Source organism: Trifolium pratense, linkage group LG4, assembly GCF_020283565.1.
Source record: "Trifolium pratense cultivar HEN17-A07 linkage group LG4, ARS_RC_1.1, whole genome shotgun sequence".
NCBI classification, from domain to species: domain Eukaryota; kingdom Viridiplantae; phylum Streptophyta; class Magnoliopsida; order Fabales; family Fabaceae; genus Trifolium; species Trifolium pratense.
The window spans coordinates 31,070,412-31,084,230 of NC_060062.1; the positions used below are offsets into that span (position 1 = coordinate 31,070,412).

The 13,819-nt window shown below is 35.8% G+C and overlaps 2 protein-coding genes across 2 annotated transcripts; both read left to right on the forward strand.

Annotated features, from left to right (window-relative positions):
• The first annotated feature begins 404 nt into the window (after positions 1-404).
• Positions 405-3,816, forward strand: LOC123921887 (UDP-glycosyltransferase 87A1-like). The gene is made up of 2 exons (XM_045974590.1): positions 405-1,036; positions 2,601-3,816. The coding sequence occupies exons 1-2, from the start codon at positions 544-546 to the stop codon at positions 3,473-3,475; spliced, it is 1,368 nt and encodes a 455-aa protein (XP_045830546.1). The 5' UTR covers positions 405-543; the 3' UTR covers positions 3,476-3,816.
• A 2,734-nt stretch (positions 3,817-6,550) lies between these two features.
• LOC123881548 (UDP-glycosyltransferase 87A1-like) lies at positions 6,551-10,588 on the forward strand. The gene is made up of 2 exons (XM_045930260.1): positions 6,551-7,280; positions 9,322-10,588. Exons 1-2 carry the CDS (start codon positions 6,635-6,637, stop codon positions 10,215-10,217), a joined length of 1,542 nt encoding a protein of 513 aa, XP_045786216.1. The 5' UTR covers positions 6,551-6,634; the 3' UTR covers positions 10,218-10,588.
• Positions 10,589-13,819: the final 3,231 nt, after the last annotated feature.

The window sequence follows — 13,819 nt, forward strand, 5'->3', positions numbered from 1 at the left end:
ACCTGAAACACGATTTTCTATTTAGAGTGTGAACTCAATTTACACTTTAACTAGCGTACCTTATAAAAAAGTGGCTATAATCTTATATCATATTTTTATTTGCTATTGGAGTGGTTGTGACATTATTGACCAATCACACACCGTAAACATAACTATACTGGATTTATACTTGAAATAAACATATATCAAAGATAAATGGTTCACACTTTAACTTGCAAATTGTGTTTCATTCAAAATTATTCTATGGGAGATGAGAGAACAGTGAACAAGACAAATATTTTTGATTTTTATATGGTTCGCATTCTAAAAATCAAATTCATTTTTCCTCAATTTTTCCTATTTTCTAACTAGCGAGTAGGGGTAAATTTGAAATATCAAATGGCATATGTATGCCCGGGTGTGAAAAGTAAAACTCTATCATCGGCTAAGCTGCAAAAAATAACGGTTAAACGGGCGGGTTGGCCACATTTTGCCACCACCTACAAACAATTTAACTGATCACAGGAATCCACAACACAAACCACACAACTCTCCCAAACCCAAATGAATTTCTCCGGCGACGGCAAAGCCGTGTCCCACGTGGTGGCAATGCCGTATCCGGGAAGAGGACACATAAACCCCATGCTAAACTTCTGCAAAATCCTTGCATCAAGAAAACCCAACAAAATTTTCATCACCTTTGTAGTCACCGAGGAATGGCTCAGCTATATCGGCGCCGATCCAAAGCCAGAAGCCATCAGCTTCACTACAATTCCCAACGTGATCCCACCGGAGCGCGAGAGAGCAGCCGATTTTCCTGGATTTTATGAAGCCGTCATGACGAAGATGGAAGAGCCGTTTGAGCGGCTTCTTGATCAGCTTGAGCCAACTGTGAATGCCATAATTGGTGACGTTGAGCTGCGGTGGCCTGTTGCTGTTGCTAATCGGAGGAATATTCCGGTGGCGGCGTTTTGGACTATGTCAGCATCGTTTTACTCCATGTTACATCATCTTGATGTCTTTTCACGAAACCATCAATTAACAGTTGATAAATTGGGTAATTATTTATTTATTTATTTATTTATTTACTTAAGAGAAAACCATTATTTGTGCATTTTTCAATTTTATAGTTAACGTGAGTATCGGAACATCACTGGATGACACAACACAAGTCAATTAGCTCTTATTAGGAAATAAACTCTTATTAGGAAAAGAATTGGAACATCACTGGATGACACAACACAACTCAATTAAATGTCAAACATCAACCAATAATGCTAAATATGATATTTATAAGTAGTTTATTAGTATTACTGTGTTAGGGGTTGGTCCAGGGGAGTGTGCTCCTCTATAGGTTTTAGGTTCGAAACTTCGAATCCTGTCGGCGCCAATTACTGTGTTGGGTCAGTCTATACTGAGCTTTACTCTCAATTCCCTCCCTCGGTGGACGGTTGAATTTGTCCCTTGGACTGGTCGGTCTTTGGGCTAGTTACTGAGTGTGATTTCTGTTTTTGAAAAAAATTTCAGTATAAATCTATGAAAGATTGACACAGACATCTAGTAAGACACTAGCACTAACCCGTCCATATTGATGATAATTTGAGAAAGTTAAATAATTGAAAGTAGACTAAATTGCACTTTTGATCCCCTAACTTTCATAATAGCACTTTTGGCCCTTTAATTTTAGCCCCTTTTTCAAAAGGTGAGCCCCGATTGATTTTGACCAAGTCAATGCACTCATGGACAATGACTCGCATGCCATGTCAGCAAGTCAATGCACATGTGGACATTGACTCACATGACATGCTGACGTGGCATGTGAGTCAATGTACATGTTCACGTGTGCGTTTGACTTGATCAAAATCACTAGGGGGCCAACCTTTTGCAAAATGGCTAAAATTAGGGGGGGGGGGGGGCAAAAGTGCTATTATGAAAGTTAGGGGGCCAAAATCGCAATTTAGGGAAAGTTAGGGGGACACTACTGCATTTTAGCCTTGAAAGTAATAAGTGAAACTTTGAATTTTAGGAACTCTATAGTTATTAGTTTATACTTATGTACTAGGGGCACTACAAAGTTCCTAAAATTCGAAGTTTCATTTTTCAAAGCAATAGTGAATACTAATACCATTAGATTTTTGCTCAAAAAAAGGATATCGCAAGGGAAGTTTCACTCAACTGTAAGCCACCAAAATTTAAGAAATAGATCTTTTAAAACAAAAGAAGGTTTAAGAAAGGTAATTTTTAATAACCTTAAAGATGCATTGTGGAGACTAATATTAGTGTTAAGTTATATTTGGCCTATATGAAGCTTAAACATTCATTCTCTTGGTAATTTTCATAATAATATGTCAAACTACTTATTGCACTGGTAGAGATTACTATCTATACTTAAAATAGCCAGAGAGTGAGTTGTAAGTTTGGGATTTTTACCAGTTAAAAATTTGGCTGAATAATCACAAGAATAGACTTTGAGAATTCATTCTTCAATTTCATTTTGTGGTGACCATATAGTTGTAATTATTGTGACGTAGTGATACTTTTATGTATTGCATGTCATCGCAGAAGATTAATGCAATTGTACATGACTGCATGTCTGATCTGTGCTGTTTTATATAATGTAGATGAAAGAGCAGGGAACGTTCCAGGAATTTCTTCACTTCATACAGAAGACCTTCGAACTGTACTTCACGAAAACGATCACCCAGTTTTGCAGCTTGCATTGGAATGCATTTCCAAGGTGCCAAATGCAAATTATCTTCTGCTTACCACAGTGCAAGAGTTGGAAGCTGAAACAATTGATACCCTTAAATCTATATTCCCCTTCCCAATCTATCCTATCGGCCCTTCAATACCTTATTTAGAACTCGAAGAAAAAAACTTGGTGAACACTGATCAAAGCCACGACTATATAAAATGGTTAGATTCTCAGCCATCTGAATCAGTATTATACATTTCTTTAGGTAGTTTCCTTTCGGTGTCCAGTGCCCAAATGGACGTAATCGTCGAAGCACTAAACAGTAGCGGAATTCGGTATCTTTATGTGGCCCGTGGTGAAACGTCACGGTTGAAAGAAAAGTGTGGAGAAAAAGGCATGGTGATACCTTGGTGTGATCAACTCAAGGTGTTGTCTCATTCTTCTGTAGGTGGATTTTGGAGCCATTGTGGATGGAATTCAACTTTGGAAACAGTTTTTGCTGGTGTACCAATTTTGACATTTCCTCTTTTCTTGGATCAAGTTCCTAATTGCACTCAAATTGTAGATGAATGGAAAAATGGGTGGAAGGTAGAGATGTCATCAAAGTTGGAGAGTGACGTGTTTCTAGTTAAAGAATATATAGAAGTTCTCGTTAAAAGGTTTATGGATGTTGAAAGCCAAGAGGGAAGGAAATTCAGAGATAGAGCAAGAGAACTTAAGGCTATGTGTCATAAAGCTATTGGCAAAGGTGGATCCTCAGATAGGAATCTCAATGCATTTATCAGCGACATTTCATCTTGATAGCACTGAGGTCTAGTGCGAGTGGTTGGTGTGCAGTGTGTCTGACTGTTGTATAGTACGGTGTATCGAGTTTGATTCCTACTGATAAAAAAATAATTCAAGGCACTGATGTGTTGAGAAGCTTTGGTTCAGTTACACAAATAAGCAATGAATTAATAGAGTGAAGGATATTGTTGTTGAATGTTAGAATGTATTTAGATTGTGAAAAGTCATAAAATTGTAACTGAAAGGCGATTTGTACTTGTACATTCAGCAATTTGAACTTCTAAGCAAAATGTAGCTGCTGCATTATGCCTATTTGCTTATCAATGTTGAATAATGGGGATACTTTTGTTTAGAAACATATAGTTGCATAACTGATGAAGATAATGTTTTGAATGGCACAGATTTTGTTACTGGTACAAACTTAAACAGGCTCAACGGATGAAGTTATGCAATTTCAATGTCATAAAAAACAAAACTGAAATTGTCGGTTGATAAACTGGCTGGCAGGTCAAATTTCAGCCAGGTCTTTTATTTTATCCCTTATTCATAAAGCTGAGACTGAGAGAATTGGATCTATTATTGGATCCAAGATTTGTTGGGGTGCCCCTATTATTACTCACTTGTTGTTTGTAGATGATTGATTTTTGTTTTTCAGGGCCAATAAGTAGGAGGCTATGGTTATGAGAAACATCCTAACCCCTTATGGAGAGCATCGGGTCAGCTGATCAATATCCACCAATCTGAGAGAAAAAATTCAGTAGGAATGTTTTACCGGAAAGCAAGGAAGCTATGTCTGATTTACTTGGATCCAGGATTGTCTTTGCACAGGAAAATGTCTAGGCTTCCATCCATGATTGGGTGAAGCAATAAACAGCCTTCAATTTTATCAAGGATAGGGTGTAGCAGAAAATAATATCTTGGAGTGACAGATCCCTAGGCAGGGATATTTTGATAAAATCCTTCCTTCAATCTATTCCCACTTATATCATTGGTATTTATCTTATCCCCGAGTTCTTGGGGGATTAGATTCAGAAGATGATGAGTTCTTTATGGTGGGGCTCTTCAGCAGGTGGAAACCAAGGTATACATTAGATGAAATGTGACTATCTTTGCATGCCAAAGTTACAAGGAGGTATGGGATTCCCCAACCTCTTTGCTTTCCACTCGGCTATGTTGGCTAATAAAGCTAGGAGGATTTTTACACAACCTTGGAGGGGTGGGTGTGCTGTGTACCTCGAGAGTCTTATTGCAAGCAGGCACCAGTTGGTCCATAGGGTATGCAGAAAACATTTTTGAGTTTGGGTAGACCGGACCCTACTATATAGAAATTTACCTTTCCGATGAACCCTATCTTACAGGTCAGAGACTTAATTATAAAGTGTGTGAAACAACGGGACGAAGACTTGGTGCATGGCCTGTTTGACGAGCAATCTGCTATTTCTGATTTTAACACTCCCAAGATACCTTCTGTTATCGAAGACAGATTGATGTGGTGGCCAGATCCGAAGAGCACTTTCACGGTGAAAAGTACTTATAAATTATCCATGTTAGCCTCATTGATACATCTTCCAATCACATTGTTGTTCACTGGTTAAATGCTTGGTATATGTGAAGGCTTCTCTCACAATCAAGAATTTTACTTGGTGCCTTCTTAGAAACTGTTTTCCCACAAAGGAATGTGTTCACATGAAATGATAGCATACAGTGGAGAATAACAGCCTGCTCTATCCTCGCTGCAGTAATACAGCGGAGAAAGAAAGTTAATGAAATTGTATCCTACACTGTGCTCTGAATGATATTTGCTAATGAAATGACATAAGTTTTGCATATCTAAAGAAAGAAAGTAAAATTTGAAGTTTGGAATACAATTGTTTTTTTCCTATAGACATTCAGGGACATTGTGAAATATATTGAATCCCACCCAATTAATTTGATATAATGAGGTAAAACTCCCCTGACACTCTTATTAAAAATCCTATAAGTGTGATTTATAATGGGGTTATATTTGGACTGGTTAAAATATCAAGCTTAATTTTAAAATAATTTATTATGTTTGGAGAAAACATATATGCACAATATGGTGAAGTATAAGTCAATGTCGGTTGGTTAGTTGATAACGAGTTGGTTAATATTGCATAAATGTGGATTCAATTTCCGTTCTTTGATGAGTGATGATATGTATGGCATATATTATGGAGCTGCTCATTTTTTTATTACTTAATCGGGTTTTATGTGTATACATCATCATTTATAATTTTTTTTATAATAGTACTTAAATTCACCACCTTTTAAAAAGTTTTAAATGGTTATGGTGTGCGTTTGATCTGCTAAAAAAATAAAGGACCGAACAGGACAGCATCTGTTGTACTATGTTTGATTTTAAAAGTGTTTTTGGTACTGGACAAACCGGGGGCCAAGGGACAGGTCAAAAACAGAAATTTTTGTCCTCATAAAATCACGGGACAACTTTTTTTGTTCAGCACAAGTTGTCTAAAATACCAAAATAATATTTTGTCCACCAAACATCGTACAATACAAAGATTGTTCAATACATTAAACGTTTGTTTTGTGGTGTTCTATCTTGTATTGTTCTGTGCAGTATTTATATTTTGCAGATCAAACGGACAATAACTCCACATCATTACGAATGAGTCCCGCTAAAATGTATAGGTACCAATAGTTATTTAAAAAACGTTACTTATTAGGTATCCAATTATGTTTTGCTCCAATGAAAATATCTATAAGGTACTTAAAAAAATAATCAACCTTATTTAAATCTTGAGATCCAACCTTATTATTGTAATCCCCTTGTGATTCATTTTAAACCTTGAGATCCACCCTTATCCTTGTAATCCCCTTGGGATTCATTTCAACTTGCTTAAAACTTTCTTGATAAAAAAATATATGAAAGTATATGAACAAGTTTTAGTTTTTTCTATAGATAATTAATTTAATACCAGTAAGATGAATTCATATAAGAGAGGGTAAAACTCTTCTAACACCCTTTTTTTCACATTTGTAAGACTATAATTTGAAGTATTAAGGGAAACCAAACTTCTTATATCACTTTAACGAAAAAGAAAAAGGAAACTTTTTACTACAATACCTCGGATACACTCTAATTAGTAATGCCCAAACCCTAAACAAAAATAATAATCTATAAGTTACAATCTCATGCCATTAACCTCACTCAATTATTTCATGTACGGAATTAGAAATTCACACAAACCAAAAACGAAGATAAGATTCAAACTTTCATCAATCTTCACCTTTGTCTCTTCAATTCTCTCTAAAAATATCTTACCTCACAATTATTCCTCTCCCAATATGGCAATGGAAGAAGCACCACAAACTCCCCTCTGCCACATAGTAGCCATGCCTTACCCTGCAAGAGGCCACATCAATCCCATGATGAACCTATGCAAGCTCCTAGTCTTCAACAACAAAAACATCCTCGTTACCTTTGTCGTCACGGAAGAATGGTTAAGCTTTATCTCATCCGATCCAAAACCCGACAACATTATCTTCCGTTCGATCCCCAACATTATTCCTTCCGAACTCATTCGCGGTCGCGACCACCCTGCTTTCATGGAAGCTATCATGACAAAGATGGAAGAACCATTTGATGAGCTACTTGACAAACTTGATTACTCTCCTTCAATCATTGTACATGATACCATGTTGTATTGGGTTGTTGTCGTCGGAAACAAAAGGAATATTCCGGTAGCATCGTTTTGGACAATGTCTGCTTCGATTTTCTCGGTTTTCCTACATCAACATCTTTTGGAACAAAATGGTCACTACCCCATCAACATCTCAGGTAACCAAAACCAGCAACACAAGTAATAAACATGTTTCAAGTTCTTTAAAGAAATTTTATTATTTACTGACCAATTTAGAGACTAAATATGCAACATTCAATTTAGAAACTGAATTCTATATTGATTACTCAATGAGATTAGAATTGATCTAGAAACTAATTTATAAAAGAATTGATAAACTGTACATAAGTCCTAGCTGGCTCAACTGACAAAAAACTGCCAAAATTGTTAGGTTAAACGTCATGGCCGAGCCCGAGGTTCGAACTCAGGCTCATTCACTTGTGTGTGTGAATTTATAATGATTTTGTCATTTTCTCTATCTACTAAAAAAAATTGTTAAACTATAGATGGATGGCTAATAACATGAATAACTAGTTTGATATTTTGTTTGATATTTTATTTTATTTTTGACAAAAGTTTGATATATTTTTTTCTCTCAATTATATAACAATTTTTTTGCGTTAGGATCTCCTTCTCAAACTCGTTAAAACCATTAACCATTGGGCTACACCTTCGAGGACAACAATGTTATTTTGTTGACAAAACGTTGTACGTAATGTTTTTTTGAGCAAGTATAGTAAGCAATATTAAAAGCTTATAAATTTATCATACAGCTAATCAGGTATGATGTAAATATGATTTTTATTAGGGTAAATGATCATTTACCCCCCGCAAAATAAGCAAATTTTCATTTACCCCCTATGCAGATTTTTTTTCTGTTTACCCCCCTGCAAAAAATAGATTCACTTATTTTGCCCCCTGTGTGTACAGCAGGACATGTGATTGTGCAAATTTGCTGACGTGGCTTGTACACGTGGAAAAAAACATTTATATTTATTTTTAAATTCCACGTCAGATAATATTTTTTTCAAAAAAAAACTTTTCCTACAAAATTAATAAAACGAATTTTTTTTCCAAAATTAAAAGAAAATCCTACAAATAAATTTTTTTTCACCACAAAATTTTTAAAAATTCCTACAAATAGTTTTTTTCGTACAAAATTATTATTTTTTTCCTAAAATAAAAAAACGAATTTTCATATTTTTCTCCCAAATAAAGTTTATTTTCAAAATAAAGATTTTAAAAATTTATTTTCAATTCTTTTTGGTTTAAAAAAAACAGAATCTTCGCCGGTTTGCTTCCACCGTCGTGATCATATTCGTCGTCGTCTTCTTCAATCACCGGAATCGTCTTCTGCTTCTTCTATTTTTCTAGTTCTAGGGAAAATGATTTTGGTATAAGAGGAAAACTCGAATAAAACATCTTTTTCTATTTTTTTTAATTCAAAGAGATTAACAAAAAAATAATGTTTTGTTTTTAAAAAATAAAGATCATGTTTTTTTAATTCAAAAAGATTTGAAAATAAATCTTTAAAATTTTTATTTTGAAAATAAACTTTATTTTGGAGTAAATATTTATTTTGGGAGCAAAATAAGAAAATTCATTTTTTTTTTGTTGGAAATTTTTTAAAATTCTTTGTAGGAAAAAAAAAAATACTTTTTTGCAGGAAATTTTTTAAAAAATTTATTTGTAGGATTTTTTTGGGAAAAAAAAAGAAAATCCATTTTTTTATTTTGTAGGAATTTTTTTATTAAAAAAAATATATTATTTGACGTGGAATTTAAAAAATAAATATTAATTATTTTTTCCACGTGTACAAGCCATGTCAGCAGATTTGCACATTCACATGTCCTGCTGTACACACGGGGGGCAAAATGAGTGAATCTATTTTTTGTAGGGGGGTAAACAGAAAAAAAATCTGCATAGGGGGTAAACGAAAATTTGCTTATTTTGCAGGGGGGTAAATGATCATTTACCCTTTTTATTATACATTTTTTTTAGGATTCTATACGAGCAATGTTAAAACAATAATCAAATTAATAGACAAAAAAGACAAAATTAATTGTTAAAAAATTATTTTTTCTAGTCACTAAGCTTGGTCTAGTATATTTGATTAATTATATAACATGTATGGCTTTCTTTTTTTTAGTTCTCTAAGTTCAATTGTACTTATATCCAATACTAAATGGCGCATGACAGAAAATGGCGATGAGCGTGTGAATTATATTCCCGGAATTTCCTCAACGCGCCTAGCTGATTTACCTCTAAACGATAATAGTAACCGAAGCAAGCGAATGATGCAAATGACTTTGAAAGGTTTTCAATGGATTCACAAAGCACAATATCTTCTATTCACTTCAATTTATGAGCTTGAATCTCAAGCCATTGATACCTTAAAATCAAAATTATCCTTACCAATTTACACTATTGGCCTTACCATACCACACCTTAACCTTAAAAACAATCCCAAACCAAACATTAACAATAGTTACATTGAGTGGCTAGATTCACAACCTATTGGTTCTGTTCTTTACATAGCACAAGGTAGTTTTTTCTCAGCTTCAAGTGAACAAATTAATGAAATTGCAAATGCTTTATGTGAAAGTAATGTTAGATTTTTATGGGTTGCTCGTGGTGAAGCTACAAGGTTGAAACAAATTTGTGGCCACATGGGATTGGTTTTGGAATGGTGTGACCAATTGAGAGTGTTGTCACATTCTTCTATTGGTGGATTTTGGTCACATTGTGGTTGGAATTCCACAAAAGAAAGTGTTTTTGTTGGAGTGCCTTTTTTGACATTTCCAATAAATTTGGACCAACCATTTAATAGTAAGATGATAGTTGAGGATTGGAAGATTGGGTTGAGAGTGAAGAAAGATGTTAAGGGAGATATTTTGGTGAAGAAATGTGAAATTGTGAAGATAATTTGTGAATTTATGGATTTGGATAGTGACCTTACAAGGGATATTAGGGACAGAAGTAGGAACCTTAAAAAGATATGTTGTCAAGCAATTGAAAATGGTGGGTCAGCTCATAAAGATTTGAATGGCTTCATTAGTGATATGTTGCATTATTCAAAGTTCACATATGCTTGAAGGTACGACTTTATTACCCATTGTTAGTTGGTTCAATGGTGATTGACATTGAACTTGGTAGGGAGGACCACAATTTGATCCCCGCAACTACGATCGGGAGGAGGTTGAAACTATTTGATGTCAGAACTAACCTACGAACCAGATTAAACTGGTGGTGAAAGTAAAAAAAAGGTCCGGATTGGAATGTTCATGTTCATCTTCATGTTTTTTTCATGCCTATTCTTGTTTGCTCTTTGTTGAAATAAATTACTCCAGTTGCGTGATGTATGAAAAGAGTGAAAAGACTATTTTATCCCTAAATTTGTAATGATCACTCAAGTTTATTTTCGTGTGATGTGTGAAAAGAGTGAAAAGACAATTTTATCTCTAAATTTGTAACGATCGGTCAAATTTATTTCCGACTTTTATGAATTGACAATTTTGCCTTCAAATTGTACCGATCAATCAAAATTTTGTTAAGTTCCGCCGTTAGACAACATCATAACATCATATGACATATTCGATGTACTAATTAACCTGAACTCCTAATCATTGTCAATTGTCATATCTTTGGGACAAAATTGACTATTATATTTTTTCTATAAAAGTTAAAGAATTATATTTTATTTTTGAAATTATAAGGTTAAAATAACGCCTAGGTTTTTATTTAAGGAAAATGCTAAACAGTGCTCCGGGGCACTAGTTAAGGATATAAATATAGAAGTTTTATCTCGTAAATTGTGCATTCAATGTTTTAATGATGTTAAAAGTTATTCTCTCTCATCATTAACTTTATCATTTGTTTTCTTTTTTAGTATGCTTAACTAGTGCCCCAGGGGCACTGTTTAGCATGACCCTATTTAATATAGTATAATATGTAATTTCAACACATAATATTAGTGTATATTTGATTTCACTTCTAAAAGTTCAAAAATTGATTTTGAATATGTAGAATTAATTTTAACATATTTAAATATTTTTTTAGTAAAATTGATTTTGTTTCAAGATGTAACTTTTACAATGAGTAAAATGAATTACAAAGAACAATAAATGTTAGGAAGTAGGAGGAAAGAAATTAAGAATTGATGAGGGAGGTATAGAGTGCGGAAGGTGTGGACATAGGGTTTGATGGAGGTGATGGAAAATTGAATCTGAATCGGCTACTATAATAATTGTAAGCAATAATTGTTCTCGATCATCATTTTATGATCCAACGGTTTAGATATACAATATAAATTTAATAATATAATATAGTATTTAATTTTGACCCTTAATATTTGATCAGATTTTTTTTTTGAAGAAGCTAAAATGAGATATATATATTAACCAAAAATAGTCACCTCAGCACAAGGTGTGCCTAGATGAGCTACTAGAGTTTACAAAGAGACAAAAAGAAAAATATAAAGATCAAAATCATACAAGGCCCAAACATAACAAAGGACTCGACCACCATCTATGGTAGTTTAAAGCCAAAGTAATATTCTTTGACTTCAGCCACCTATACGAAAATAACTTGATCTTATCCAATAACTGAAGGGAAGTGCTAGTTGAGCCTCTGAACAATATGTGATTTCTTTCCGTCCATATGACCCATACGCTGACAAGCCAAATAAGCTGCAAAAAAGACCGGCGTGCCCGAGATCCACCCAAAGATGATGTGAAATGGACGAAGTGGTCCCGGATAGTACTGGAGTCCGTCAAAGAAATGTCAATCCACGTGCATACCAAAGCCCAAAGAGAACCAAAGAAACTACAAGAGATGAATAAATGATGAGCCGACTCTGCCTCCCCACAACCAGCTACACACACCTGTGCTGAAGAAGATATGATGCCTCGAATAACCAGGTTTGTCTTTGTAGGTAACCTGTCACGAAGTAGTCGCCACGCAAAGATGGATACCTTCAGAGGAACCTGAGGATGCCAAATAAGATGATCTGCATCATCCATAGTAACCGAATCACGAGTAGTCAAAAGCTGGTAAACTCCTCGAACAGTGTAACCTGTGTCAGGATCTGGCTGCCACCGCCACCTATCTGAGAACTGTGCCTGTAAAGAAATGTTAGCAAGTAAAGACTGACACTCCCTCAACATGTCCTCCTCCCACGCCCTCAACTGCCTCCGCCAAACCCAAGCCGCCCCATCCATCCCCCACCCTAACGAGAACATCTCAGCCACCGTACGCAATTTGGTCTCTGATAAAGCAAACAGACGGCCAAATCGCTCACATAAAGGAGACTCACCCACCCAGGGGTCAGTCCAAAAAAGAGTATCTGAACCATCCCCCACCATCCTAACAACATTCTCCCCGAACCAACCTCCCCCCGGCTCTCCAACACCATCCCGAATGCTCACTATCTCTCGCCACCACAAAGATCCTCGCCGCCCTCCATCTCTCAATCTCCCTCGCTCCACCCCATAACGAGCTGCCAACACACGAAACCACAACCCCTCTCGATCCACTAACATCCTCCAACACCATTTACCTAACAGTGCCAAATTAAACTCCCGCAACTGTCGTACCCCCAAACCTCCATACTCTTTCCGTAAGCAAATAGTTTTCCAATTTACCCAAGCTGTTTTCCTAAAATCCTCACTCCCCCCCCAAAAAAATTTAATTAAAAGAGATTCAATAGAGGAAATGATACCTGAAGGAGCTTTGAAGAAGGATAGAGCATAGACAGGTAGAGATGTCAAGACAGACTTAATCAAAACCAGACGACCACCAAAAGAAAGAAAGCGACTCTTCCACCCAGATAATCTATTCTTTAAACGTTCCAACACCGATTTCCAAAAGTCCAAACGCCTCGAGTCACCCCCAATAGGAAGGCCCAGATAAAGAAAAGGTATTTTTCCCACTTTACAACATAAAGCAGACGCAGCTTCGCCTAACCAGGATTCGGGAATATTCACCCCAACAAGCATACTTTTGTTAAAATTGACCTTTAAACCTGACATAGTCTCAAACAACACTAGTAACGCTCTCAGTGCCCGAACATTAGCCCAACTCTTCTCCCCCATTAGAAGAGTGTCATCAGCAAACTGCAAGTGCGACACCGAAATAGGATCCGACTCCCCTAAACTATATCCCACAAATAAATTACGCGCTACCATAGCCTCCATCAACACATTTAACCCCTCCGCGGCCAAGAGGAAAAGAAATGGAGACAATGGATCTCCTTGTCTAAGGCCTCTCTCGAGAGTAAACTCATCAGTTGGGCTACCATTAACCAGAATAGATGCCGTAGCCGTACCCACACACTCCCTAATCCACTTCCTCCACAAAGTAGGAAACGACATACTCTCCATAACCTTGTCCAAATAACTCCAATCCACCGAATCATAGGCTTTCTCGAAATCCACCTTGAAAAGCATAAGTTCCTTCTTAGACTTCCGAGCCTCATCCACAACCTCATTAGCTATAAGAATTCCATCCAGAATCTGCCTATCTTTAACGAACGCCGTCTGAGACTCCGATATCACACTCCCAATAACAAGACGTAACCGATTCGCAAGGACCTTCGCCAAGATTTTATAAATACTACCAACTAACGAAATCGGTCGAAAATCATTCAGCCGTTGAGGGCTATCAACCTTTGGGATCAATGCAATAAAAGTAGAATTAA